The following is a 25904-nucleotide window of genomic DNA, read 5'->3' as shown; positions in this document are numbered from 1 at the left end:
AATTATTATCACAGGGGTGAGAACAGAAGGGAAGCAAGGAAACGTTGACTGGGGAAAGGAAGAATTAGCCACTCATGTGCTCAAGAAGCAAGGCCATGCACTCTTATATCTGTGCTAATTTCTTTAATAAGAGACTAACACTCCTCCCCATTCCCCACCTCTCCGCTCCAGCTGTTTTACCCATAGTTAAATGCACTGGTTTGAAAATAGCTCTTTGGATGCAGCAACAGTAACTCAGCCAGCAGAAGAGATTAAAGGAACATTCCCCTGTTCCCAGTCCCTGTTATCGGAACATTGTGTTAAGAGGGTCTAAATATCACATCATGTTTTTACGCATGATAAGGCAAATTTGCACAAGCCGCACCAGTGGCTGCAGATGATATTACTATACGTAAGAGCGTGCTCCACCGCTTCTAAGAGAGGGTCAGAAAGATATGCTGGGTGAGGATGAAATAGTGCCACTGTTTCTGAGAGGGCTGTGTATGAACAGTGAATGGCTCTGCTTGTGATGGATGGGAGTACTGAAAAATTCCCTGCACAGCATTTCCTCTACGCTAGGCCAATCCTGTATTCAGGGGGTGAATTGCTTGCAGAGTACACTACCTGCAGTGTAAATTCTTTCACGTTTAAATGATCTGAAGCGTAAACTATTCATGGTGCAAATTACCCATGCTGTGTAGACTATCTGCAACACCGATTGTTTATGGTGTAAACTATTCCTGATGTAAGCTATCTGCGGTGTGAAATCACAGCACAGTACCTCAGGGTATAAAATAACTACAGTGCATCCGATGAAGTGAGATGTAGCTCACAAAAGCTTATGCTCAAATAAATTTGTTCGTCTCTAAGGTGCCACAAGTCCTCCTTTTCTTTTTGCGAATACAGACTACTCTGAAACCAGTGTAAACTATGCATTGCACATTGTCATTACCCAGGGTGTAAGCTATCTGCAGTGTGAATTATTCACACTGCAAATCACCCCTTCTGTAGCAGTTACTTACACACAATCCTATTAGGATGGCTTGTGTGGGTAGCGAAGGGATTCACAGTCTGGCCTTCAGTCTTTTTATGACTCAGCTCCCCATCTGTAAAAGCGGGGGACGGGGGTAATGCTACTTCCCCGTCTGTCAGGATAAATTCATTAACAATTGTGCACAGTTCAGATTTTAAAAAATTATTAAAGCTAATGTTTAAAATCAAATTTACACAAGTTAAGAAGGAAGGTACTGTACACCTGGGGTCAGGCTTGAATTATGAGAGATTACAAGTATTAGTTACAAGGTTCATAAGGTTCAACTCTGACATCATAATCAAAAAGGCTGACAAAGGAAGTGCTGTCGTCATCATGAATAGGTCGGAGTATGAACAAGAGGCTACTAGGCAGCTCTCCAACACCACTTTCTACAAGCCATTACCCTCTGATCCCACTGAGAGTTACCAAAAGAAACTACAGCATTTGCTCAAGAAACTCCCTGAAAAAGCACAAGAACAAATCCGCACAGACACACCCCTGGAGCCCCGACCTGGGGTATTCTATCTGCTACCCAAGATCCATAAACCTGGAAATCCTGGATGCCCCATCATCTCAGGCATTGGCACCCTGACAGCAGGATTGTCTGGCTATGTAGACTCCCTCCTCAGGCCCTACGTTACCAGCACTCCCAGCTATCTTCGAGACACCACTGACTTCCTGAGGAAACTACAGTCCATTGGTGATCTTCCTAAAAACACCATCCTAGCCACTATGGATGTAGAAGCCTCTACACCAACATTCCACACAAAGATGGACTACAAGCCGTCAGGAACAGTATCCCCGATACTGTCACGGCTAACCTGGTGGCTGAACTTCGTGACTTTGTCCTCACCCATAACTATTTCACATTTGGTGACAATGTATACCTTCAAATCAGCGGCACTGCGATGGGTACCTGCATGGCCCCACAGTATGCCAACATTTTTATGGCTGACTTAGAACAACGCTTCCTCAGCTCTCATTCCCTAATGCCCCTACTCTACTTGCGCTACATTGATGACATCTTCATCATCTGGACCCATGGAAAAGAAGCTCTTGAGGAATTCCACCATGATTTCAACAATTTCCATCCCACCATCAACCTCAGCCTGGACCAGTCCACACAAGAGATCCACTTCCTGGACACTACGGTGCTAATAAGCGATGGTCACATAAACACCACCTTATATCGGAAACCTACTGACCGCTGTTCCTACCTACATGCCTCTAGCTTTCATCCAGATCACACCATACGATCCATTGTCTACAGCCAAGCTCTACGATATAACCGCATTTGCTCCAACCCCTCAGACAGAGACAAACACCTACAAGATCTCTATCATGCATTCCTACAACTACAATACCCACCTGCTGAAGTGAAGAAACAGATTGACAGAGCCAGAAGAGTACCCAGAAGTCACCTACTACAGGACAGGCCCAAGAAAGAAAATAACAGAACGCCACTAGCCATCACCTTCAGCCCCCAACTAAAATCTCTCCAACGCATCATCAAGGATCTACAACCTATCCTGAAGGACGACCCATCACTCTCACAGATCTTGGGAGACAGACCAGTCCTTGCTTACAGACAGCCCCCCAATCTGAAGCAAATACTCACCAGCAACCACACACCACACAACAGAACCACTAACCCAGGAACCTATCCTTGCAACAAAGCCCGTTGCCAACTCTGTCCACATATCTATTCAGGGGATACCATCATAGGGCCTAATCACATCAGCCACACTATCAGAGGCTCGTTCACCTGCGCATCTACCAATGTGATATATGCCATCATGTGCCAGCAATGCCCCTCTGCCATGTACATTGGCCAAACTGGACAGTCTCTACGTAAAAGAATGAATGGACACAAATCAGATGTCAAGAATTATAACATTCAAAAACCAGTTGGAGAACACTTCAATCTCTCTGGTCACTCGATCACAGACCTAAGAGTGGCTATACTTCAACAAAAAAGCTTCAAAAACAGACTCCAACGAGAGACTGCTGAATTGGAATTAATTTGCAAACTGGATACAATTAACTTAGGCTTGAATAGAGACTGGGAATGGATGAGTCATTACACAAAGTAAAACTATTTCCCCATGGTATTTCTCCCTCCCACCCCACCCCCCACTGTTCCTCTGATATTCTTGTTAACTGCTGGAAATAGCCTACCTTGCCTGTCACCATGAAAGGTTTTCCTACTCCCCCCCCCCCCGCCGCTGCTGGTGATGGCTCATCTTAAGTGATCACTCTCCTTACAGTGTGTATGATAAACCCATTGTTTCATGTTCTCTGTGTGTGTGTATATAAATCTCTCCTGTTTTTTCCACCAAATGCATCCGATGAAGTGAGCTGTAGCTCACGAAAGCTTATGCTCTAATAAATTTGTTAGTCTCTAAGGTGCCACAAGTACTCCTTTTCTTTTTTTGAAGGTTCATAAGGTACATACATAGTACAGAACCAGCATAGACCCAGACTAGGGTGCGGGAGTGTTTAAAGCCTCAGTGAATAAGTGATCTCAGGTACGCCACCCATAGAATGTATTTAGAGTCCAAGTCAGTACTGGTATAGGGAATAGGTACATGGGTGGGGTGCGTCCCTTGGTTTGTCAGGGAAGGAAGTGGGTTATTTCCCTGACCGGCAGTCATGGAAGAACCTAGCTAGAGTTTGATATCGGTACTGTTGGGTGACTGTACAGGGCCACGCTGCACCAGCTTTACTGTCACTGAATAGTACCCTGAAAACAGGCGACTACTCAGAGAGGAAGGGATTACTCAGAGTAAGGATCGTGGGGATTTTCAAAGGCACAGGTGGGCGATAGATCCCCAACTCCTATTGTGTTTCAATGGCAGCTGGTCACCTAATCAAGGGCTAGTTTCTGAATTCTTTACTGATGTTGCTGAGAAGTTATTCGCACGATTAGCCCAACCTGGTGCTATTTTTTTTTCTAATTTAAAATGAGCCCATTTTGGCGCCCCGGGTTTTAGTTATTAAGTAATTCCAGTGGTGAAAAACGTGCTCACTCTCTTACTCTCCTATGGACAAGCCCTGGTTAATGTCGAGAGAGCTTTCTCACATACCCGCCTAACCTTTCTTGCACAAAAAAAGAAAAACTTTCTATTTTATGCAGCAGCCAAGCTAAAAAAAGAACCATTACAATCATGCCAAAAATGCAACATTGATAAAACTTGCGGGGAAAAGGCAGCCTAAATGTGACCACTTTCAGAGCCAAAGAGAATCAGATGAGAAATAGGATTTTATATCGTCACCCCGTGTGTCATCTCCTTGGGCACAAGGATGCAAATATATAGAAGCAATGGAAAATGGATTGTTTTCTTTAATCCGACAATGTCAGGTAGAGAGAGCAGACCTATATTCCAAATCTTTGGCCTGGTACAAGTAATGTCCTCTTTAATCATTCACGCATGGTTAAAAGAGTATAGAGCTATTCAAGTATATGCATGAAGTTATAATTGCTCCCAGTGTAGAAAACTCCTATGGCGTCTAACAGAGGATGAGAATCTATGTTTTAAAAAAATATGCTACAGAACTGAAGAGAGAATTCTGTTCCTGCCGTAGGATTCCCTAGGTGAAAACATCTTAAAAAAGACACTGCTCTTTGTTAAACTCAATGGGCCTGGTTCTCCATGGCCCTGAACCTTGCACAATCAGTTATACCTGTACAACAGGAGGGCCAAGTGGATGTAAAATGCTTCTGTTCTGATGCAGCAGCAATTTGCCCCCGCTTTGCACAGGTGTAAATAATAATAATGTCCAGTTGTTATCTGGCAGTTTTCATCAATAGATCGCAAATCACTTTACAAAGGAGGTCAGGATCATTATTCCCATTTTATAGATGGGGAAACTGAGGCACAGAACGATGGGGTGACCTGTCCAGGCAAAGAGTACATTCCCCCCCCAACAAAGTTCCACAGGAGAGAGAAAAAATGTGGCTGTAAGCACAGAGGGAGTGGCTAACACTCAGTACTCCTGGGGTGTAGGAGGGGGAATGTCCAGCAAGGGAAAAAGCATGACTGTGGCTTCCTCCCCTGGGCCCCATCATGCCCCGGCAGAGAATTTACAAGAACGAGAGAATTCTGAGACCCTACATCAGTTTTCTAGGGCCCTGCATTCCTGTCTTATACCTGCAACAATCACCTGAGACTATGCCACCCTCTCACTTGACAGGTCAGGGCGAAGGTGTGTTGACAGCACAGTATGGCAAGCGTGCATTGCTGTGGCCTATGCCGTAACTCTCCTATGGAGACCAAATTCTCCACTGGATCAGTCCACTGAAGTCACTGCAGTGACATCAGCAGAAGATGGCCCACTGCAACTTCACTGATAGTAACTGGCTTTTACCCATATTGGGGAACCACAGTTAAGCTGAGTTTAGCCAGGGCTCCAAACTGAAAACTCCATGGGCCAACGACTGTGGACAATGGCAAAGGGTGTGAAATGCATCTGTTCCAGGGTGGATTCTGATTTTGGGATTACCAACAGCTGTCTTGTGTTGGCCATAGGCACAGAGTTCAGATTTAGATCTGCCTTTGATTCAGCCCCAGATGTAAACCTCCCCCGGGTTCTGGTGTCTTCAGAGATAGAATGTGGGTTTAGGCCATGTCTAATACAAAGTGAAGCCAGATCCCTAATACAGAGTGAAATCACATACATGCATACACACACAAATATTAACACTCATTTGACGGGATGCCTATATTACTTCTCAGAGCTGTATGCTCGCCTCCCCCCTCAGCCACCCACTCACCCCCGCCCCATGCACTAGGACTTTCCAGCTTGCCCGACCTCCAAATTAGGATGTGTGCATCTTTTAAATAGTATTGTTGCAAACACTGCAAATTTTAATGGTCAGAAAATCTTTGAGGAGGTTTTTCTGGTCTTCGGAAACAGATGTGGTTGGATAGAGGTCCTTCTTTCTGGCCTATCTGCAAAGGAAGTGGTGGAATTTGTAGTTTATACAAAATTAACATGCACTTGTCCTGATCTCAGAGACCTTTGAGACCCAGCCAAGCTTTCTCACGTCACTAAGATCTGCTGTTGGTCTATTAAGGAATTAGCTGCTCTTCATACGTTTGATCTCAACAGAGAAGACCCTGTGACATTTCCAGCACAGATGTTAATTTTTCCCATAGACCCATTTCATGTTAATGAAACTAAGTCCCTCTAGTTGTCCACCAAATGGTAGCACAAGATTCTGCCCAACCGACTAACGTGCTTTGACCCTAAACGAGGAAGAGCACCTCTAAGAAAAAGTCGTAATGAGATCCAGTGGTTGGAAGCTGAAGCTAGACAAACTAAGACTAGAAATAAGATGCAAATTTTTAATTGCAAAGGTAATTAACCATTGGAACAACTTGCCTGGGGGCAGAGTTTCATTCTCCATCACTTGCAGTTTTTAAGTCAAGACTGGATCTCTTTCTAAAAGCTATGCCATAGCTCAACCAGAAGCTAGGGTTCTGATGCAGAAATTACTGGGTGAGGTTCTTTGGCCTGTGTTATGCAGGAGGTGATCAAGATGGTCTCTTCTGGTCTTCAAATCTACAAAAACGCGAATTCAGTCTCCAGGGCCCATTCAGCTCTTGGCCTCTCTGATGAAACTGCCAAAAATGGGGGGGGGGGGGGGGGAGGAGCATATGTGTGTGTGGGGGGGTGGAATTAGTGTCAGTTGTGAGGCTGAATTTTGTGATGTGGACACCTGGCACTAGATGGCACCCATTTTTCAGAGGGTGATATATGCCACTGTTGCCTAGTACTTTGGAAGTAGGAGGATAGCAGAAAGGGTCTTTTAGTGGTCATTTTTAATACGTTATTTTAAAGGAATCAAGTTTTTATAGCAAATACTAGAGCAAAGAACTGAACATTGTAGCTAGGAGGAGGAAGAAGAGCCAGAAAACAGCTAGTAGGTGGTAACAACTTTCTATCATTTCTACTGAGTGGTGAAGCAGCTGAGTCCGGAGTTTCAGGGGCCCCATTTAGAGTGAGGCGAACTATGTTTTTCAATACCAGCAGAACACTACAAGTGTTAAGAATTGGACTCAGGAAGACATTCGCAGTGCGTAACAACAATAATGAACCTACTAACTTATGATCAACACTACTATGACAAAGCTCTGTCCTTGCCTCCGTGGGTCCCGCGTTTCCTGGCGGATTTCGCTAGCCTCAGAGGCTCACTGTGACCCTTCACGTAACCCTTCTTTCTCTAGAGACAAGGGTCACAGTCTACTGAGCCATTTTCATCATAAGCCAGCGCAGGAGGTGAGGAGAAGTTATCCTTCCTTGCGCAGTCTCTGTTGTCTCCCAAACTCAGTGATTAAACAGGGGCAAAGGTGGGGAGGGGATAGCCCGGGCCCACCCTCTACTCCGGGCTCCAGCCCAGGGACCCTAATAGTATCAGCTATGGTAGCTGACCTTTTAGAAACATGACATGTACAATTCCCTGGGCTACTTCCCCCGCAGCAGCCCTCACTTCCTCAAGCTCCACTTCACCCTTATCTCAGGGCCTCCTTCCTTGTGCCTGATATGGTGTGTACTGCTCAGCCTCTCCAACCGCGCAACTTCTTCCCACAGCTCCTGACATGCACACCCACCTGACTGACTGGGAGGCTTTTAACTAGTTTCAGCCAGCCCCTGATTGGCTTCAGGTGTCCCAATCAACCTAGCCTTCTCCCTGCCTTCTGGAAAGTTCTTAATTGGCCCCAGGTGTCTTAATTGACCTGGAGCAGCTTCCATTTCACTTAACCTGGTACCAGGAATTTGTTTAGCCTGGAGCTAATATATCTGTCTCCCACCACTTTTCTATAGCCATCTGGCCTTGCCCCGTCACACTACCTATTTTTGTATGCCAGTCCCTGGCACTTTTTATATTAGCTAGCTACATATGCACATATCTACAACTATACACCTATCTTTGATATAGGACTCTTGTAACTGTGAGGTCTGGTCTAGGGAAAGCAAGTTAGCACCTTTTGGGGCGGGGTGGGGAGAAGTACATTTAAAATAGTTCTGGCTAACACCACTTCTCTCTAGTGTAGACTGAGCCATTGTCTGGCATGGAGAAGATCTGCATACATTATGGGGGAGAGAGGCCAGGGCTGCTGATCTGACCATTTTTTCACCTTCTTCTATAGCATGGGGCATGGGTCACTTGCTGGAGGATTCTCTGCTCCTTCAAGTCTTTAAACCACGATTTGAGGACTCAATAGCTCAGACAGATGAGAGGTTTTTTGTAGGAGTGGGTGGGTGAGATTCCGTGGCCTGCGTTGTGCAGGAGGTCAGACTAGATGATCATAATGGTCTCTTCTGACCTTAATATCTGTGAATCTATGAATCTATGAATTTTCATCAGTACTTTAAAACCTAGGTTTGATTGACCGGTTGATTGACTGAAGTGGAAAAACTTATTTGAAATCAGACATGAGAGAAAAATTGGGCCCTGAAAAATTCTCGAACCGCGCAAAAATCAATGGGCATTTATGAACATTTCTGGCCTAGGCATCAAGAAGATGACTTGTCCTTGAGGACTATCACGGACTTCTAGGAGTGGGGATCATATTACAATTCTGGATGGAGACCCCTAGGTGGCAGCATAAGTACACTCAAACAATTGGTTTCAGAGTAGCAGCCGTGTTAGTCTGTATTCGCAAAAAGAAAAGGAGTACCCGTGGCACCTTAGAGACTAACAAATTTATTAGAGCATAAGCTTTCGTGAGCTACAGCTGTAGCTCACGAAAGCTTATGCTCTAATAAATTTGTTAGTCTCTAAGGTGCCACGGGTACTCCTTTTCTTTTTTCAAACAATTGGCATTGCCATGTATAGAGAACTGCACTCTGACAGGCTTGCATGTGGTCAGAATCATTTATCTTAGATGCTCTGGAGTAGAGCATTAAACTCTCCTGGGTCCAGCCTGGAAACCCAGAGTGAGTCCTACTGTGATTCTGATATAGGCACTTTGGAGATTTCTCCTCCAGAAGAGAGGAACAATGCAAACGTCAACTGCTTTATCTCATGTCCTCCTTTTAGCTGCTATTCATGTTACACAGCCCATCAGCACATAAATCACACTTGTGTTTCCCAGGCACTGAATACTAATTCTAATACTACACTACAAAAAGTAATTTTCCCTATGTTGATATTCACCCCTTTTCGTCAACTGCTGGAAATGGGCCACATCCACCCCAATTGAATTGGCCTTGTTAGTACTGACCCCCCCCCATCCCGGTGAGGCAACTCCCATCTTTTCATATGCTGTGTATTTATACCTGCCTACTGTATTTTCTACTCCATGCATCTGATGAAGTGGGTTATAGCCCATGAAAGCTTATGCCCAAATAAATTTGTTAGTCTCTAAAGTGCCACAAGGACTCCTTGTTGTTTTTGCTGATACAGACTAACATGGGTACCCCTCTGAAACCTGTACTAAATTGGTGAAAAGTGACAGTACCTTCTTCTGACTTCCATTTCCTACCCAATTAAACACTGGGGGAGGAGTCTTGCCCCTGGAGTTGTAAACACTCTTTAGCTGTCCAGAAGAGACTTCCCAAGCATGGAGGCAGCTGGGTGTGGGAGTGAGTGGGATTGCAGCACGCAACACTGGAATGGTTTTGAGTAGCTCTGTGGAGCCCAGTTCACTGTAATCGGAGGTGTGACTGCAGCATGTATAGATGTACCCACTCTAGCTTTGGTCTCGTTCGCTCGAGGAACAATAGTTCGCATGGGCTAGCCACTCAGGTACAAACCCAGGATCCCTGGTGCATGCATACAGCCTGTCCTGCCACGGCTTCACTGTTATAATTACTGGAGCTAAATCAGCTCACTCACCTCAGGTATGTGTACAGGTACTGCAACCACACCTCTGATTGCATAGTTCTGCTAAGTTTTGTGAGTTTTGTGCAGTGTCCCTTAGGGTGGATGTAGCTTACAGCTTATGACTTACAGTGCTGAGTGTAGTAGCTAGATCTAGGTCCTGATCTGTTACAGACTTCTTCGGTGACCTTGGGCAAATCATTCATTCTCTGTGCCTCAGTTTCACATCTGTACAATGGGGATAATAGCACTGCCCTGTCTCACAGGGGTGTTCTGAGGATACACACATTAAAGATTGTGAAGTGCTGAGATACTACTATAGACTGCTAGGCACCTGCTGTCTAACTTACCCCTGTTGTTTAGGTCATTGCTGAAATTAGCCCACAAGAGCCTCATCTAATTACTTTTGGTTCAGGCTCTTAGAGGTAACTCTTAGACCAAGTAATTGTGTTTTATGGGAAAACTATTGTTTCTCATAACTAAGGTTGCAACAAGGATGCCATTGTATGGAACAATCCTCCACCACACACACCCCACCCCACCGTGGACAGAGAAAATAACCTAGTACGTCTTTTTCCATGATTAATTTCTATTGTGGGAGCAGGAGGGAGGCGGGGGCATTTACCTCTTTGTAAAGGACCTCATTTAGCAATGCTTTTACTTTTATTATTTAAGGCCAAAGGTGTAAATAGTGCTTTAAAAATACCTAGAAAGACAAGGTCCCTTCCTCTGAAAATTTGCAGTCTTGCTCTGGTTCTTACAATCTGTTTTTAAGTTAGTTAGTGTTCCAGCTACTAAACCACAGTTCAAATGGTATCAATCTTGCTATCTTATTCTGGGTGTGGCTGACTTTATGTACATGCTGCCTTGGCTAGAGAGTGTTGACTAACCTTTCTTGAGCTGGAAAATCACAAACACAACCACCACCAGGTTCGCAAAAAGAAAAGGAGTACTTGTGGCACCTTAGAGACTAACAAATTTATTAGAGCATAAGCTTTCGTGAGCTACAGCTCACTTCATCGATTTTTCAGGGCTGTCTGCTGTTTCTGTTTTCTCCTATGGAGTATCAGATTTGTAGGCGCTAATCTCCATAGTTCTTAGAGTAGAAAGAAAGTGACTGAAGGTTTTGAAACAGCTTCCCCTGTGCAGTGGGGACAAACTACCTAAATAGTTCTAAGATGAAGAAGCTTGATACATTTATGAAGGGATTATAGGAAGGGGTTACCTGCAATGGCAGGGGACTGGAGTCAGTGACCCAAGAGGTCCCTTCCCCTTCTATATCCCAATGAAAGGCCAACCTGTCATCTATTGGCCATATCCTCAGCGATGTATCTCTGGATAGCACTGCTGAAGTCAATGAACCTATGCTGATTTACACTAGAGGTTCTCAACCTTTCTCTTTCTGAACCCTCCACCTTCATCAATTCAAACTACACGGGCAGGAATAATCTGGTTTATCCACAGCTCCCGCTCACAGGCTACTGAGTGACAACACACTGGGCCAATAAAACGCAAGGTATAATCATTACATCATCAGAACAAATTTTTTCCAGCAATGATTGTATTAGTAAGAGCATTGCCAGCTGATCAAGGGAAGTGATTATTCCCCTCTATTCGGCACTGGTGAGGCCACACCTGGAGTATTGCGGCCAGTTTTGGTCCCCCCACTGCAGAAGGGATGTGAACAAATTGGAGATAGTTCAGCAGAGAGCAACGAAAATGATTAGGGGACTGGGGCACATGACTTACGAGGAGAGGCTGAGGGAACTGAGGTGATTTAGTTTGCAGAAGAGTGAGGAAGGATTTGATAGCAGCCTTCAACTACCTGAAGGGGGGTTCCAAAGAGGATGGAGCTCGGCTGTTCTCAGTGATGGCAGATGACAGAACTAGGAGGAATGGTCTCAGGTTGCAATGGGGAAGGTCTAGGTTGGATATTAGGAAACACTATTTCACTGGGAGGGTTGGGAAGCGCTGGAATGGGTTGCCTAGGGAGCTGGTGGAATCTCCATCCTTAGAGGTTTTTAAGGCCTGGCTTGACAAAGCCTTGGCTGGGATGATTTAGTTGGGGTTGGGCTGCTCTGAGCAGGGGGTTGGCTAGATGACCTCCTGAGGTCTCTTCCAACCCTGATATTCTATGATACTGGGGGCAGACTAATGCTATTTCCATCATGTAGGTTTTGGGGAGGGCGGCATTAAGGAGTGCTGCAGATTTTGGAAGATTTCATGAACATTGGCAATGGGTGAACCTGATGAAGTCAGAGGTTTTCTAAAACCCCCATGAATGACTTTTTTGGGAGGGTTCCCAAAAATAGTTCCACTTCCCCAAAGCTTTCTGTTCCCTGTACTTGACACTCAGGTTTGTCATGAGGTTGTTTCAGTTTAAAGAAATGCCAGCATGATTTCTAGCTTAAAGAGCTTGGGCTGAGTGTTCGGGACCAAAAAACCCTACTACAGCTAGGATGGCACAAGCGGGTGCTTTATAAACAGAGTAGACATTTGTACTTTGCATTAGCATTGTTTCCACTCCTCAATCACTTCGGCATTTGATTGTTTTTTTTCTGCTTTTTTTTTTGTTCATAGTCTTTCCCAAGCGGAACTCAAGCCAAACTTTTGAGCCTATGAGGTCCGATTAATGCAGCACCATTGACTATGCTGTACATGGGGCACCCAGCCATCTGCAATGGAGCTACATCTTACAATGCCACATCTCATCCCTTTACATGTCCATTAAGGCACTAGTCTGTGGTGCATTTTTGTCCTGTGGGTAAGTGGCCTGTGTTAAGCACAAGGTCAGACTAGAGGACTACAGTGGTCCTTTTGGGGCTTTGAATCTATAGGTCTACGTATGAATCATTCCCATGTAAGAATGTCCAATGAAAGAACAGGTTTTTTTTGCAAATGTATTGACTTGTTTCCAAATCTGAAAGTTTATGGCAGCAGCTGAGCCCTGTGAGCTCCTAGCAAGGAGGAACTGGGTTGCCTGTGAGGGACCCACTGGTGGTCAGCCGAAAAAGAAGCAGCCAAAGCAACAAGCAGCCAAACCAATACTACAAGGCTTTAGGGCTGAATTGAGTCAGTGAAAGTGTTGTCTGCAGAAGACAGCCCTGAAGTTCTAATTCTGATCTGAACTACACATTGGTGTAAATCAGGAGTTAGGCCAGTGTAAATGAGAGACGAACCCAGCCCTTACACTGCATTTTCCACGCCCTAGCTTGCCACCATGGTAAAAAATAAAGTGAAACCATATGTAAGTTCGGAACTGTTAAACTACAGCCGAGAAGTCTCTCAGGGGAAATGGTGGAGGCCCCACTGGCTGAGCTAGTTAAGGTTGTAGGAGGTCACCCTTTGTATTAAAGTTCCAGTCAAGTATGTGAAAGGTTGTTATAGAGAGGAGAGTGATAAATTGTTCTCCTTATCCACTGAGGACAGGACAAGAATTAATGGATTTAAATTGCAGCAACGGCAGTTTAGATTGGACATTAGGAAAAACTTCCTAACTGTGAAGGTAGTTAAGCACTGGAACAAATTACCTAGGGGGTTGTGGAATCTCTGTCACTGGAGGTTTTTAAGAACAGGTTAGACAAACACCTGTCAGTGATGGTCTAGATCAGGAGTTGTGAATAGGTATACCGCGAGCCAAATCCAGACCACCAGACGTTTTTGAATGGACTCTGAAATCTACATATTTACTTATTATTATAATTTTTTAAAATTATTTTCTCTGGAATCTGGACCCTGACCATATCTTGACCAAGAAATTTGCACCTTGACAAAAAATAATTGACTACTCCTGGTCTAGATAATACTTAGTCCTGCCTCAGTGTAGGGGACTCGACTAAGATTGTATCAAGATCCCTTCCAGTCCTCAATTTCTATGATTCTGTGAGTTATAAATCATTTATGAAGGGTTAATAAATGATGTTATAAGCAGGTTACAGCCATCAGTCGCATATGTTATAGAGGGTTATAAGCACATTATTAGCATGTTATGTTTATAAGCAATCTATTGGCCTATTGGAGTCCACAACAATCTAAAATGATTGACTAACCATTTATTAAAACAACAGTTATGATTTCTTAACCTGTTATAGACTATTTATAAATGGAACATTAATATAAAGTGTGACGGTACAATATACTTTGGGGAACAATCCTGCACTGGACTTCCAGGGAGGAGGGGTGCTAGTTTTATCATAAGGTGATCTAGTTTGTTTTATCCATCTCTATGACAGCAATACTAAAATTTAGACTTTATTCTGAAAACTGTAATTTCACTCAGGCTAGAAGCAGAGGATGGAGAAAAAGGATTTAACCGTAGGATGCGGTACAATGTCCAGCCAAACTCAGAGCAGTCACCTATGTAATGATAAGGCCACAGGCTCTTCCAAATTCCTGGTTCCAGTTTTTCAGTGTTATTTTTGTTCCCCTCTGAGAAACTTAAAAACCATCAGTCCTTTCTCCCAGGACAAGTGTTATCACCCTTCAGGCCAGGGAACTGGTGTGTGACAGAGAGATTCCTTCAGGGCCACAATCATGTACAATCAGCACATGGAACTCCCTGCCACATGGTATTATTCATGCCAAGTGTTTAGCAGAATTCAAAAAATTATTGGCCATATATACGGATAACATGAACAGAGTAGGATTAAAAAAACAAAAGAGAGAGTTTTGAAAAGGATGTAAACCCTCCTACTTCAGGGCATAAACCAACCTCTCACTACTAGAGGTCAGGAAGGAACTTTCCCTAGCGGAAGATTAACCTGTAGAGCTCCTTATGCCCTCCTCTGAACCAGCTGGTGCTGGCCATTCACAGCAACAGAATTCTGGACAAGAGAGACCCCTGGTTCAATCCAGTCTGGCAATTCCTATCTGAAGGCGGAGGATAATCCCCCATGCAGCTGTACTCCATGTGTGTACAAATCCAGGTCCGTTCTCTTATTTTCTTTTGTCCCTGGGATCTCTCATGGATTTCCTGAAGTCCTGGATCTCCCGCTCCAGCACCTTGTTCCTCTTCTCAACGTCTTCCCGTGAGCTCTCCACATTCTGAAACTTCAGTTCCAGCGCCGCAAACTTCTTCTTCTCTTTCTCGATCTCTTCATTCAGTCGCACCACTTTGGCCCAGACTTCGTAGTTCTCCTTCTGGAGGCTACAATGGGAAGGACAGGGGACAGCGCTGGAAGGTCATCATGTGGCTTCTGGTAGCTCATACCTCTATGTCATTCAGCAATATAATACTTGGCAGTGCTACCCTGAATGGTGCAGAGCCTCGTTACCCAATCCCATAACACTTTGTCATGCCCAATGAATCCATAGCAACTAAAAAGCTCTGGGCATAATTATGAGCCAGATTGTGTCTCTTGGCTACAGATCTGTACTGGAGGTGGGGCAGAGCTCCAGTGACCTAGAAGGAGCTTTGCAGCACTATAGAAGGGTCTACCATAGTGGTTTTCAACCTTTTTTCATTTGCAGACCACTTTGGAAATTTTGAATGGAGGTGCAGACCCCTTTGGAAATCTGTTGTCTATATGTAGCTGAAAGCTGTTCAGTCAGTTTTCAGTCTAAGTCTTTTGCTGATCCTTTAGACATAGTGTGATCTGCAGACCACAGGTTGAGAACCACTGGCCCAGCATGTGCGCCCCTTCACTGGCAGCAGCAGGGATGCATGGATCTGTGAGTTCAGGGCATCTATGGGTTGCTAGAAAGATATTCAGTTATGTCTGGTCCTTACAAAGGGGACAAAAAGGATGGGGGGAGGGAAAGATGCAGGCACCCTCCTCAGCTCTTGCAAACTCACAAAGGGGCCTGCGGCACTGGAGCCCTATAGATGGGACTCAACTAGAGCTGGTTGGGTATTTTTCAATGAAACTTTTTTTGCTGGAAAATGGCAAAAACTGAAACTTTTCATGGGAAAAGGCGAATTTCGACAATTTCTTGACTCAAAATGTTTTTGAAGCAAAGTTTAGAAGGTGTTGACATGTCCCATTTCCACATTTGCTAACTGAAACTTTTTGGTTTTCCTGTTCAAAACAACTCTTTGTTTCAAAATTTAAACTGATTATAGGACACACAAAAAATTAGAAAATGTAAACGGTCAAAACCTTTTGAAATTATCAAAACAAAACATTTTGATTGGCCTGATCTGAAAAAAAAAATCAGATTATGGGGTTCGTGAAAATTTTCACAGTTTTGACTTTTCTTCCCAATTTTGGATCTCAATTTGGGGACAAGGAAAATTTCCAAAAATCTCATAATTTTTTTGTGAAATGGGAAAACGGATTCTCTCCCAGCTTTAGTCCAAACCAATATTTCAGATGAGAGCCACCCTTAACTGCAGAAGTTTGGATCCAAATCCAAGTTTCATGGCTGGCCCCTATCTCTATAATGGCCAAGTCTATAGTAATTAATATTGCCTAATATTAATATGGTAATAATATGATACTAAAGAAACATTAGTAATTACAGCTATATGATAGTGCAGTAACCCTAGTAATTAACAATATTAATTGTATGATATGATACTAATCACTACTTCATGATACTATAGTAATAACTCATGTATAGTATCGATACTATCATACAGGGGTCTCAAACTCAATTTACCTTACGGCCAGTGTCAGTCCTCAAATCCTCCCAGTGGGCCAATAATGTCACCCAGAACCCACCCCCGCAAAACTCCACCCCCCACCTGCCTAAGGCTCTGGGAGGGAGTTTGGGTGGGGGAGGAAGTCTGAGGTAGGGGATTGGGGTGCAGGCTCTGGGAGGGAGTTTGGGTGCAGAAGGGGTAAGAGGTTGGGCTCTGGGAGGGAGTTTGGGAGGGGGAGGGGGTCTGGGGTGTAGGCTCTGGGCAGGGGCAGGGGGTGAGGGTGCAGGAGGAGGGGGTGGGGTTGCAGGCTCTGGGAGGGAGTTTGGAGGTGGGAGTGGGTATGTGGGGAGGGGGGAGGGAGTGGAGGTGCAGGCTCTGTGAGGGGGTCGGGGCTTACCTGGTTCCAAGGCAGGATGGGCCGGGGGGCATCCGTGCGCTACTGCCCCCCAGGCACTGCCCCCGCAGCTTCCCATTCCACAGGGGCGCTTGGGGCAGGGGCAGCACGTGGAGGTACAGCCCCGCCCTGCCCTGGGGCCACAGGGACAGGACGGCAGACACATGGGGCGAGCAGGCAGAAGCCGCTTAGCTCCGCTGCGCTTCCAGTGGTGGGCGGGGCCCCAGGCTATTGTAAATTGCACAGGGGGGAGCGCCCGGGGGTGGCAGGCAGGGCCAAGGGAGAGACCCAGCCCCATAATTGCTGGGGAGGTTCTCGGGCCGCAGATGGCCCACGGCCCTGGAATTTGAGACCCCTGTTACAATAGTATACGATAGTAACATTAGAAATTACAGAATACTATAGTAATAGTAGTAAAAAAAAATAGTAAAAAAAATTAATCTTCTATAGTATTAATAGTATCATATATTACAATAAAATCAGTCATTAGTATTATATGATGCTATAATAATACTAGTAATTAACCCTTTATAATATAATACTATAAGAGTGTGAGTTGAGGTTTTCACACTCTCCTGAATGCAGCACTGAGAATTATTTACCTTTGCGAGGTGAGGTGGGTCATATTTTTTATTGGACCAACTTCTAAAAATCGTTTTAAAATCTATAACCCCACCCAACTTGTCTTTCTACTATCCCGGGACCAACACGTCTACAACAACACTGCAAACCATCAGTTACCTTTTAATTTGCTCTTCATAGTCCTTTTTCTGCATTTCCATTTCTTTTTTCAGCCCCAGCATCACCTTTTGAAGGGCCTCCAGGTTCTCCTGACCAGAGCCACAGTCCTCAGCACCGATGTTTGGACCCGATAGTTCCTTTGGCACAAGGTTGGGGCTTTGGTTTGCTAACAAATCTTTCTTGGAGCTGCTGCTTACTGTGCTGAAAGGGCTAGTGCAAGCGCTTTCCCCACTCTCTGCCTGGCAGGTAGGGACATTGTCGTAGGTCGAAGTCCGGTGAAGGTCGAGCAGCTTAAAAAGATCCTGAGACAATGTTCTTTTGTGTCCATCTGTCGGGGAAGTAGGAGACAACTGACTTCCTGAAGATGTCCAAAAGTCATTGCTGAATATGTCATTTTTATCACTGCTGGCTTTCTCCCCCTGAGAGGAAGCAGTTAGGAAGGATTTCCTGTTAGGAAGGGTCTGAGTTCTTTTCCTGGACTGTATTTTCCACATTTCCAACATATCTTTGGGTTGGTTTACATCATTATCTTCGAGAGATGCGCCCAGCCTGACTTCTGCTCTGGAAGAAGTGGGACTGCTGGTATCTAGGTCATCTCTCTGAAAATAAAGCCAAGAAAATGAGAGAGTAATTTCATTTTCATTCACGCACAGTAAGATGATTGTACTGATGACAGTACAAATGACTTTGTGGTGACAAAAATAAAGCCATGCCTTATATTCAAGTTCATTTATAACTCATTAAGAAATGATGTGTGGACATTATAAGTAGGGCTGGTAAAAAAAATTTCCATCAAACGATTTTCTCTGGAAAAGTGGGTTTTCCACTGAATTAAAATTTCTGTGGAAAATATCTGCTTTCAAGGGACAATTTTGACTTCTTGTCAAAAAATGAAAACTAATTTTTTTAGTTTTTCAGCCAAAAACCAAAAAATTTTCATCTGAAAATTTAATTTTTTATTTTTTGTCGAAAACTTTTTGGTTTGCAGTTTTTCAGTGAAAAGTCTAAATTTTTCATCTAAAAGAAACCCATTTTTCAACCAAATGTAGTTATAGTCATATTACAGGGATGAGTAGTTTTTGCTGTAAGCACATCAGTATGATGGGATTATAGATGGTTATTAGTAACCTCTTGACCTGTTTGATCCTATAACAAACCATAACAGATTAACCATTTATTAAAATGTCCACTAATCATTTACTTACCATTTATTAACTAGTTATCGTTTGTACCTTAATATAAAAAGTAATCAAAATATCGTATGTGGAAAAAATGTCCTCTTTTATGTTATTAACAATACATATGTTGCATGAAACAATCCTGGTAGGACACATGAGTTGCTTGAACATTTTTAAGTTCTCAAAATTTCACATTTTGATGACAAAGAAAACCAGAAAAAAAATCAAGAATAATTCTTCCCCCGCCCCCCTTTTTTAAAACACACAGCTCTAGACTGGTAAAATATTTTGAATTTTTGAAATGTACAGAATATTTGTCATCAGAATTTGAATTTTACTTAAAAAATGGGAAAAGCACAATAATTTTCTTGATTTTTTTCTCCCCCCCCCCTTTTTTTTTTGACCAGCACTACTTAGTGAATCTTTCCTATCCATAGAGGCAGTGTTGCCTAGTGGATAGAACACTGGACTGTGCCTCAGAAACCTGGATCTTTTCATAACTCAGCTCCTCATTAATATAGTGGTAAGTATCCCCGCCTGTCACGCGGGAGACCGGGGTTTGATTCCCCGATGGGGAGGTGCTGAATTTTACAGGGGAGGAATAGCTTAGTGGTTTGAGCATTGACCTGCTAAACCCAGGGTTGTGAGTTCAATCTTGGAGGGGGCCATTTAGGGATCTGAGGCAAAAATTGGGGATTGGTCCTGCTTTGAGCAGGGGGTTGGACTAGATGACCTCCTGAGGTCCCTTCCAACCCTGATATTCTATGATTCTATGACTCTGTTACTGGCCTACTGGGTGACCATTGGCAAGTCACTTCACCTCTCCGTGCCCCAATTTCCCCACCCATGCAATGGGGATAATAATACTGACCTCCTCCATAAAGCACTTTGAGATCCCATGGTTGAAATGTTCTCTAAAAGAGCTGGGAATTATTATTATCTCACAGGATCGAGTCTTACCCTTTGGCCTTGGGTTACAGTGTTTGCCTTGGACGCTGGTGGATCTTCTGCAGCATCCCAGCCCACAGAACTGCGTGGCACTTGGATCTTCTTGGAATCGTTCCTTTGGGTGGTGGGTGGAGAAGGGGGCTCATCTTTTGACAAGGGGAAGAGCTTGGCATGGTCACTTATCATCACAGTCATCACTCTCTGGATCTGGGGGGTGCCTGCAATAGAAAAGAGCCACGTTCTACAGCGCCCAGGGAGAACTCACTCATACCATTATTTTAAATCAGGCACTCAACCCTAAATTCTTTCCTTCCTAGCATTCACTGCACATTATTAAAAAGAGAGTGGAATTTGGGTTTTGTGTGAAATTCTTCCCTGTAGAAATAGTGGGACTTAAGCTTCACTTTCAGTGGTCACCATTTCTTAGCTCTATGGAGTGAGCAATTCTTACATACCCAAAGCATTTCCCTATTAGTTCTGGTGCATTTGCCCCTTGGCCACAAAATTCAGTGGAGAGGTCAAAATGTCTGGATCATCTTGAGTCACTATTTTCTGGAGTTCCCTGTGTGGTTGCAAAGGTATGAAAGAATTCCACACCTTTCTAAGGCCCAGAACATTGCTTATCCACCCTTGTATGGATGGAATGCACAATACAAGAGCTAGGTATTATTATTGTAGGGCCATTTGTTGCCTGATTGACCTGCCGTGGAGCTGAGATACCAGGTAGAATGTTTTCTGTCCAGGCAAGATGGCATTTTGGCTTCTATACTGTGTCTGACTTAGGAAGTTCATTGTTTTAATCCTTTGGATACAGCGATTACCTGAATACCACCGAATACTGTATACTACTTGAATACTGCCTAAGTCAATGGTGTTATAGGATTCCATTATACCTCTCATAATAACTGCAGGGTCCTCTATCTTTGGCCTGATGAGATTCACTCCAATCACTGTTGCCAGGTTATCCACACTCATCTTGTTGACACTGGAGTTCAGCTGTATTTCATGTAGGAACCTGCCGGAATCCAAGGGAAAAATTCCACATTGGAAAACAAACAGTCTGAAGATAAAGCTGTTAAAGGTGTTATAAAATCCTAATAATCCAGCCAGCGCTTGCTTCAGGCCCCAGGGACAGAAACATAGATACAGGCCCCTTATTATTTCAGAGCACACTGAGACTTTGACTTTTAGGCATCTCTACAGAAGCCAAATCTGTCAAGCGGAAAAAGAGTTGTATCCCCCACAAAACAAAAAGAAATAAAGATTGGTTTAATCCTTGATGATGTTGCCAAAGAAAAATGAGACAGCAAGCAGGGCTGGGGTGGGGTGAAACTCAACAGTTTCACTGTGCAAGAGTTTGGCTAAATACTGTCTTTGATTCTGACTCTCGTGGATTCAATGTGCAACACATGGGAGCGCACACACAGGGCCAAATTGAGCTCACTGAGGTCAGTAAATTCATAGGTTTTAAGGTGAGAAGGGGGCATTTTGATCATCTGTTCTGTGGAGCATCTATTCTGACTTCCTGTATAACAGTGGCCAGAGAATTTCACCAACAAATTACTGCATCCAGCATAAAATTATGTCTCCATTTACCAGGGCATGATTTAACCCACAGAGTTTCCCTCTCAGTTTAGGGCCAAGCAAAATTTGTGACAACCCCTGAATTTTTAACAGGTTTCTCATTAAAACTAATTGAAACCATGTGTCAGGTAGTTTTTTATGAGAATCTATAAACTGGCTCATGTTTACTCAAAGCACAAAAAGGTTTGTGAATCTCTGCTCAAGCCAGAAAATCTAGACCCAGGTAACAAACCACCCAAAGTTTGGGAGTTTCCAGATCTGAGATTTTGGTTCAGGCCTTTGCAGTGTTTTGATTCAGATTCAGGTTCAGATTTCAGACTCTCCCATTGTCCTGAGGCATTTGGATCCAGGAGGTTGGTGAGAGCCTGTCTTTTTGCACCTGAGCTGAATTTCAAGTCTGCAAAAGAAAATAAAAATGAAAAGAAAAAACCCAAAGCAGTGAGTTTTGCATGGTTTGGGATTTATTGGTAGACAATTTTGTTCAAATCTCTTCAGCTCATCTGTCCAGTTACAGAGAAATTCAGCCTTGTGAAGGGGGCTCCTAAAAGAGCTTAGTTGCCTGAAGTTTTAAGGGGAACCAGAGTGGAGCCTAAGGCAGCCTAGTGTTTGCTCTCTGCACAAGTGTCAGTTTCACCTTTGGAGACTAAGGCCTAGATCCGCAGATCTGGGCCTAACTTCTCACACACCATGATACAAGTCGGGCTGTTTGTACATGATGAAAGAGCACATACCTGCAGATATAACTGAGGAGGTTGTAATTGACTCGGGGAAGCAGGGACAGCTGCTTCACTAGCTCCTGATGACCCTAAATACAATTTAAAAATTGCTTTGTAAAGGCTTATAAACTTATCTGAATTCCAAACCATCTGTGAATTTGCCCAGTTTCTCCAACGACATCCTGGAGTGGTATCGCCTCTCAGTTCTTGCTCGCCTTTGGAACTGAATCCACATGTTTATTTCTTTAGAAGCCCTGATACGTGACACGGCCATGATTTTCTAAGAGGCTGAATCATCAGTCGGGGCCATATTTTCAAGAGATCTCACCTCCCATTAAAGCCGCAAAATAAGTGGCCAGATTTTCAGAAGCACTCCACTCTGAAATGTGCTGAGCTCTTTTCAGAATCTGACCTAGCATGTTCTTCTTACATTTATTGTGTCAAATTATTTATCACATGGCATGGGTGATCCCAAAGTGAAACTACCTGCAGAAATCACCCACCACTGAAATGCAGCCACCACTGGGGATGAAACACAGCAACTCTTTGAGAACACTCTGTTGATTAACAGATGTGCCTTACTCTTGTCTAGAGTGGTCCAAAAGACAGGAACAAAATTGTGGTAGCACCTAGGAGTTTCAGCCGTGGACCAGGACCCCATTGTGCTTGCTGCTGTACAAACACAGAACAAAAAGATAGGCTCTGCCCCAGTGAACTAAAAACTTCCATTGACAAATTAAAAGTCAGGAAATGTCAACCTGATCTTCTCTGACTATCTCTGACGATACGTTTTACACCACACACATTATCATAGTCCCGTTAGTGTGGTGGACAATACTGATTAGTCTGATCCAGTATGGCAATTCCTAGGTTTCTATCTGAGTGACTGGAATGTTAAAAGAAACCCATGGGTTCTTAGCTTCTATATATATAGATCTCCCCTCAGTCCCCCACTGGTAGTGACACACAATGGCTGGTTGGTTGGATGTGTGGCTTCTGTGAGAAAGCAAGGTTGAAGTCATTTGTTTGACATGTCACCCACAGTAACGCTTCTCTGTTCTTGGAATGAGCTTCTTGCTGCGGGGCCAGCTGCTTAGAAAATTCTGATCCCAATGACTCACTCATATTTCCCCAAACCATTGTTCCCATCTGTTCTTTGCTTCTCTCAACCTCTGCATTTGCCCCATCTCCTTTCTTGCTCACCCGCCGACCACCCTCCCTACTCAGAGTGACACGAGGCATGCAGGATGTTGCACTTCCTTCCTCTGATAGTTGTTTGCACTGATCATTTACTGCAGGGAATCAGCTAAGAAAGGAAATATGAGAGACGGGGCAGATTTCAGGATTCGCACACCCCTGACAGCTAAACCTTAAGATAGGTAAGCCCATGTGGTCAGACTGGGGAGCTAAGTTTACTTATTTTAACAGCAATTCAGACATGAAGACACATTCTGGATTTAAAACCCAGTTAGTCATGCACACACCCCTCTAACATGCAACTGAGTGCACACACAGACACTCTTCTGCTGGAAGTGACAACACCAAGGTGGGGCCTGCAGGGTGGCTGAGACAAGGGATGAAGGGGAGAAAGCAAATAGTATCTTTCCCAAGGGCACCAATACTGGCCAGGATGCTAGTGTATCTTCTCAGCTACTTTTCTGAGACCGTTAAGCACCAAATTCGTACCCCGTGTAAGTCCATGGCCGTCGGTGAACCCCAAACTTGGTCGAGTTACACCAGAGGGGTTGTTGTTAATTATATTTACTACAGTAGTACTCTAAGGGCCAACCAAAAAATATGGCCCCATTGTGCTAGGCACTGCACAGAGTAGTAGACAGTCCCTGCCCCAAATTGTGTCTCTTCTTTTCTATCTATCTATTCCCATACGCCTCCCTTTATCTAATCTACCTATCTAGCACATCCATCACCATTGTGTGTAAGCACTGAATTGTAGATGCTTTTGATTCATAAAGCACTTCAATTTCCAACAAGTGCTTTTTTAAGGTGTGGGGGAATAAATGCACAGTCATTGGTACCTTCATTTCATTGCCATTCAGAAGCATCCCACACAGGAGGAAGTCCTCATACTGCAACCAGGGTACAACCGGCTCTGGGAGTTCCCTCAGGTAGAGTTTGAACAAAGAGGCCACCGTATGTACATCTGTATCGCTGTAGAATAAATGGTGAGATTGGAATAAAAGGATACACTCAACTGAGACTCAGACGCTGTTGGCTAGGGAACCATACATCTGTTTTGTTCATCTTGGTTGAGTGAATTTAGCGTTCAGGAAAGATGCCTATTTTGAGCAACAATAGCCTCCCCCTCAGGAGAGGAGAGGGGCCGCAAAGGAACAAGAGGATAATTAAAGAGTGGGGACAAATTAAAATTGTAGGAGCAGGCCACTAGTGGGGGACACCAGGCAGAGAACCCCGGACAGCACCCACTGCTTTGAGACGGGACTAAAGGAGACAGTGGAAGAAAAGTGGATGTTTGGCAGATCATTCTGCTCGGCCATAGCGTTGGTGGTTTCCCAGCGTTCATAATCAGGGTAGTGTTTTCCTAGCCTACATTTCAGTCATGGGTGTTTTTACGCATTTACATAACAGGCAAATATTTTCTAGCACTCACATATTTGGCAGGCCTTTTCCATTCAGAGTTGGCAAAGCTTGTCTGGGTTTTTAAGGCTAATGGCAATTACTGAACATGTTCTGCGAGGACAGATGTTTGCAGCTTTGCATACCATGTAGTTTATATTCTGTCAAAAAGGACACTGTCAAGATAGGTCTCTGTTTTGACCTACCTTGAAGTTGTTAAACTGTTATAATCTGCTGCCAAGAATCCTCCAGGTCATCTATTTTTTAGGTTGTTGGGGTTTTTTCTTTAAAGCCTACCACTCACTCACAGAGAAATGCTTTAAAAGCCACCATATTTGTAGACCCTACCAAAACAAAATATCATGAGCTTCAGCTGCCTGCTCGGCATCAACACTTCTCTAACAACCACCTTGCCACAGTCCTGTGCTGACAAAGATGACCGTGCCAAAAAAACAAAACAAAATAGACCTTGGAAAGGAGACTGAAGTTATTAAATTGTTGCTGTCGTTGTTATATAAAAAGAGGCAGTGACTGGTCTTCCCCAGTCTGTCCCAGGAATTAAAATAAAAGGAGGCAGAGGGGAGCACTGCTCTGCTAAAAACACAGGAGAGCGGTTTACGAAGAATCTAGTCCTTTGTCCTTCTGCTTTGATCAGTGATCTAGGTGGCCTAACTGACATCTAATCATCGCCCAGACCTGAGATTTTGACAACATGCCTTTGCAGAGATCAAAGCTGAGAAATGGTAATACCTGTTTTCTCTTGAGTCCTGACCCACATACAGCTGAAGTATTGATTTCCTATTGCTGCAGATAGCACAGTCCTATAAACATGGCACTGGGTGTGCATGCGCTTTATACTGAGGTTTCTAGATCTTCTTTTCAAATCCACTAGTGGCGAAGCGCATCCTTCTCAAACATCATCTAGGGGTTTAGAGCAGGTGCCATTCTTGGTGCTGCCACTGACTCACTGTGGGTGCATCTACACAGCAAGGAGCAGCTCGCAGCCATGCGTCTCAGAGGGCTTACACTATGGTGTTAAAAACACCACACTTGGGCTTACGCTAATGGTGTTAAAAATAGCTGTGTACATGTTTGGGCTCTTAAGCCTAGGGAGCAGGGTGGGCGTCAAGCCTTCAGAGCCTGAGCGCCAGTCCAAGCCACAAAGTCTACCATGGCTGGTTTTGAGTTAGCCCCATGAGCCTCAGTGTGTTGACCTGGACCCTAAGACGTGCTACCATGGTTCTGTAGACATACCCCTTGTGCCAAGTCATGTAACCACTCTGTGTCTTGCCTCTCTACCTACCTAATGCCTGAGCCTGTCAA

General features: G+C 44.1%; 1 protein-coding gene and 1 non-coding gene across 3 annotated transcripts in view; one reads left to right on the top strand and one right to left on the bottom strand.

Moving 5' to 3' along the window:
* Positions 1-13717: 13717 nt before the first annotated feature.
* ARHGAP25 (Rho GTPase activating protein 25) overlaps positions 13718-25904 on the bottom strand; it is a 45253-nt gene continuing 33066 nt past the window's right edge. For both annotated transcript variants that reach the window (XM_038384553.2, XM_043502955.1), the window contains 6 exons: positions 24023-24155; positions 22002-22075; positions 20580-20701; positions 19699-19904; positions 17561-18159; positions 13718-14988 (listed from right to left, as the gene is read on the bottom strand). In XM_038384553.2, coding sequence (XP_038240481.1) covers positions 14778-14988; positions 17561-18159; positions 19699-19904; positions 20580-20701; positions 22002-22075; positions 24023-24155 — 1345 coding nt within the window. In that variant the 3' untranslated portion in view covers positions 13718-14777. The remainder of the gene's footprint in view (positions 14989-17560; positions 18160-19698; positions 19905-20579; positions 20702-22001; positions 22076-24022; positions 24156-25904) is intronic.
* Positions 19245-19316, top strand: TRNAD-GUC. The gene has a single exon. It is a non-coding gene; the product is annotated as a tRNA-Asp (tRNA).

This window comes from Dermochelys coriacea, chromosome 26 (genome assembly GCF_009764565.3).
Source record: "Dermochelys coriacea isolate rDerCor1 chromosome 26, rDerCor1.pri.v4, whole genome shotgun sequence".
NCBI classification, from domain to species: domain Eukaryota; kingdom Metazoa; phylum Chordata; order Testudines; family Dermochelyidae; genus Dermochelys; species Dermochelys coriacea.
This window is presented reverse-complemented; position numbering and strand designations above follow the sequence as displayed.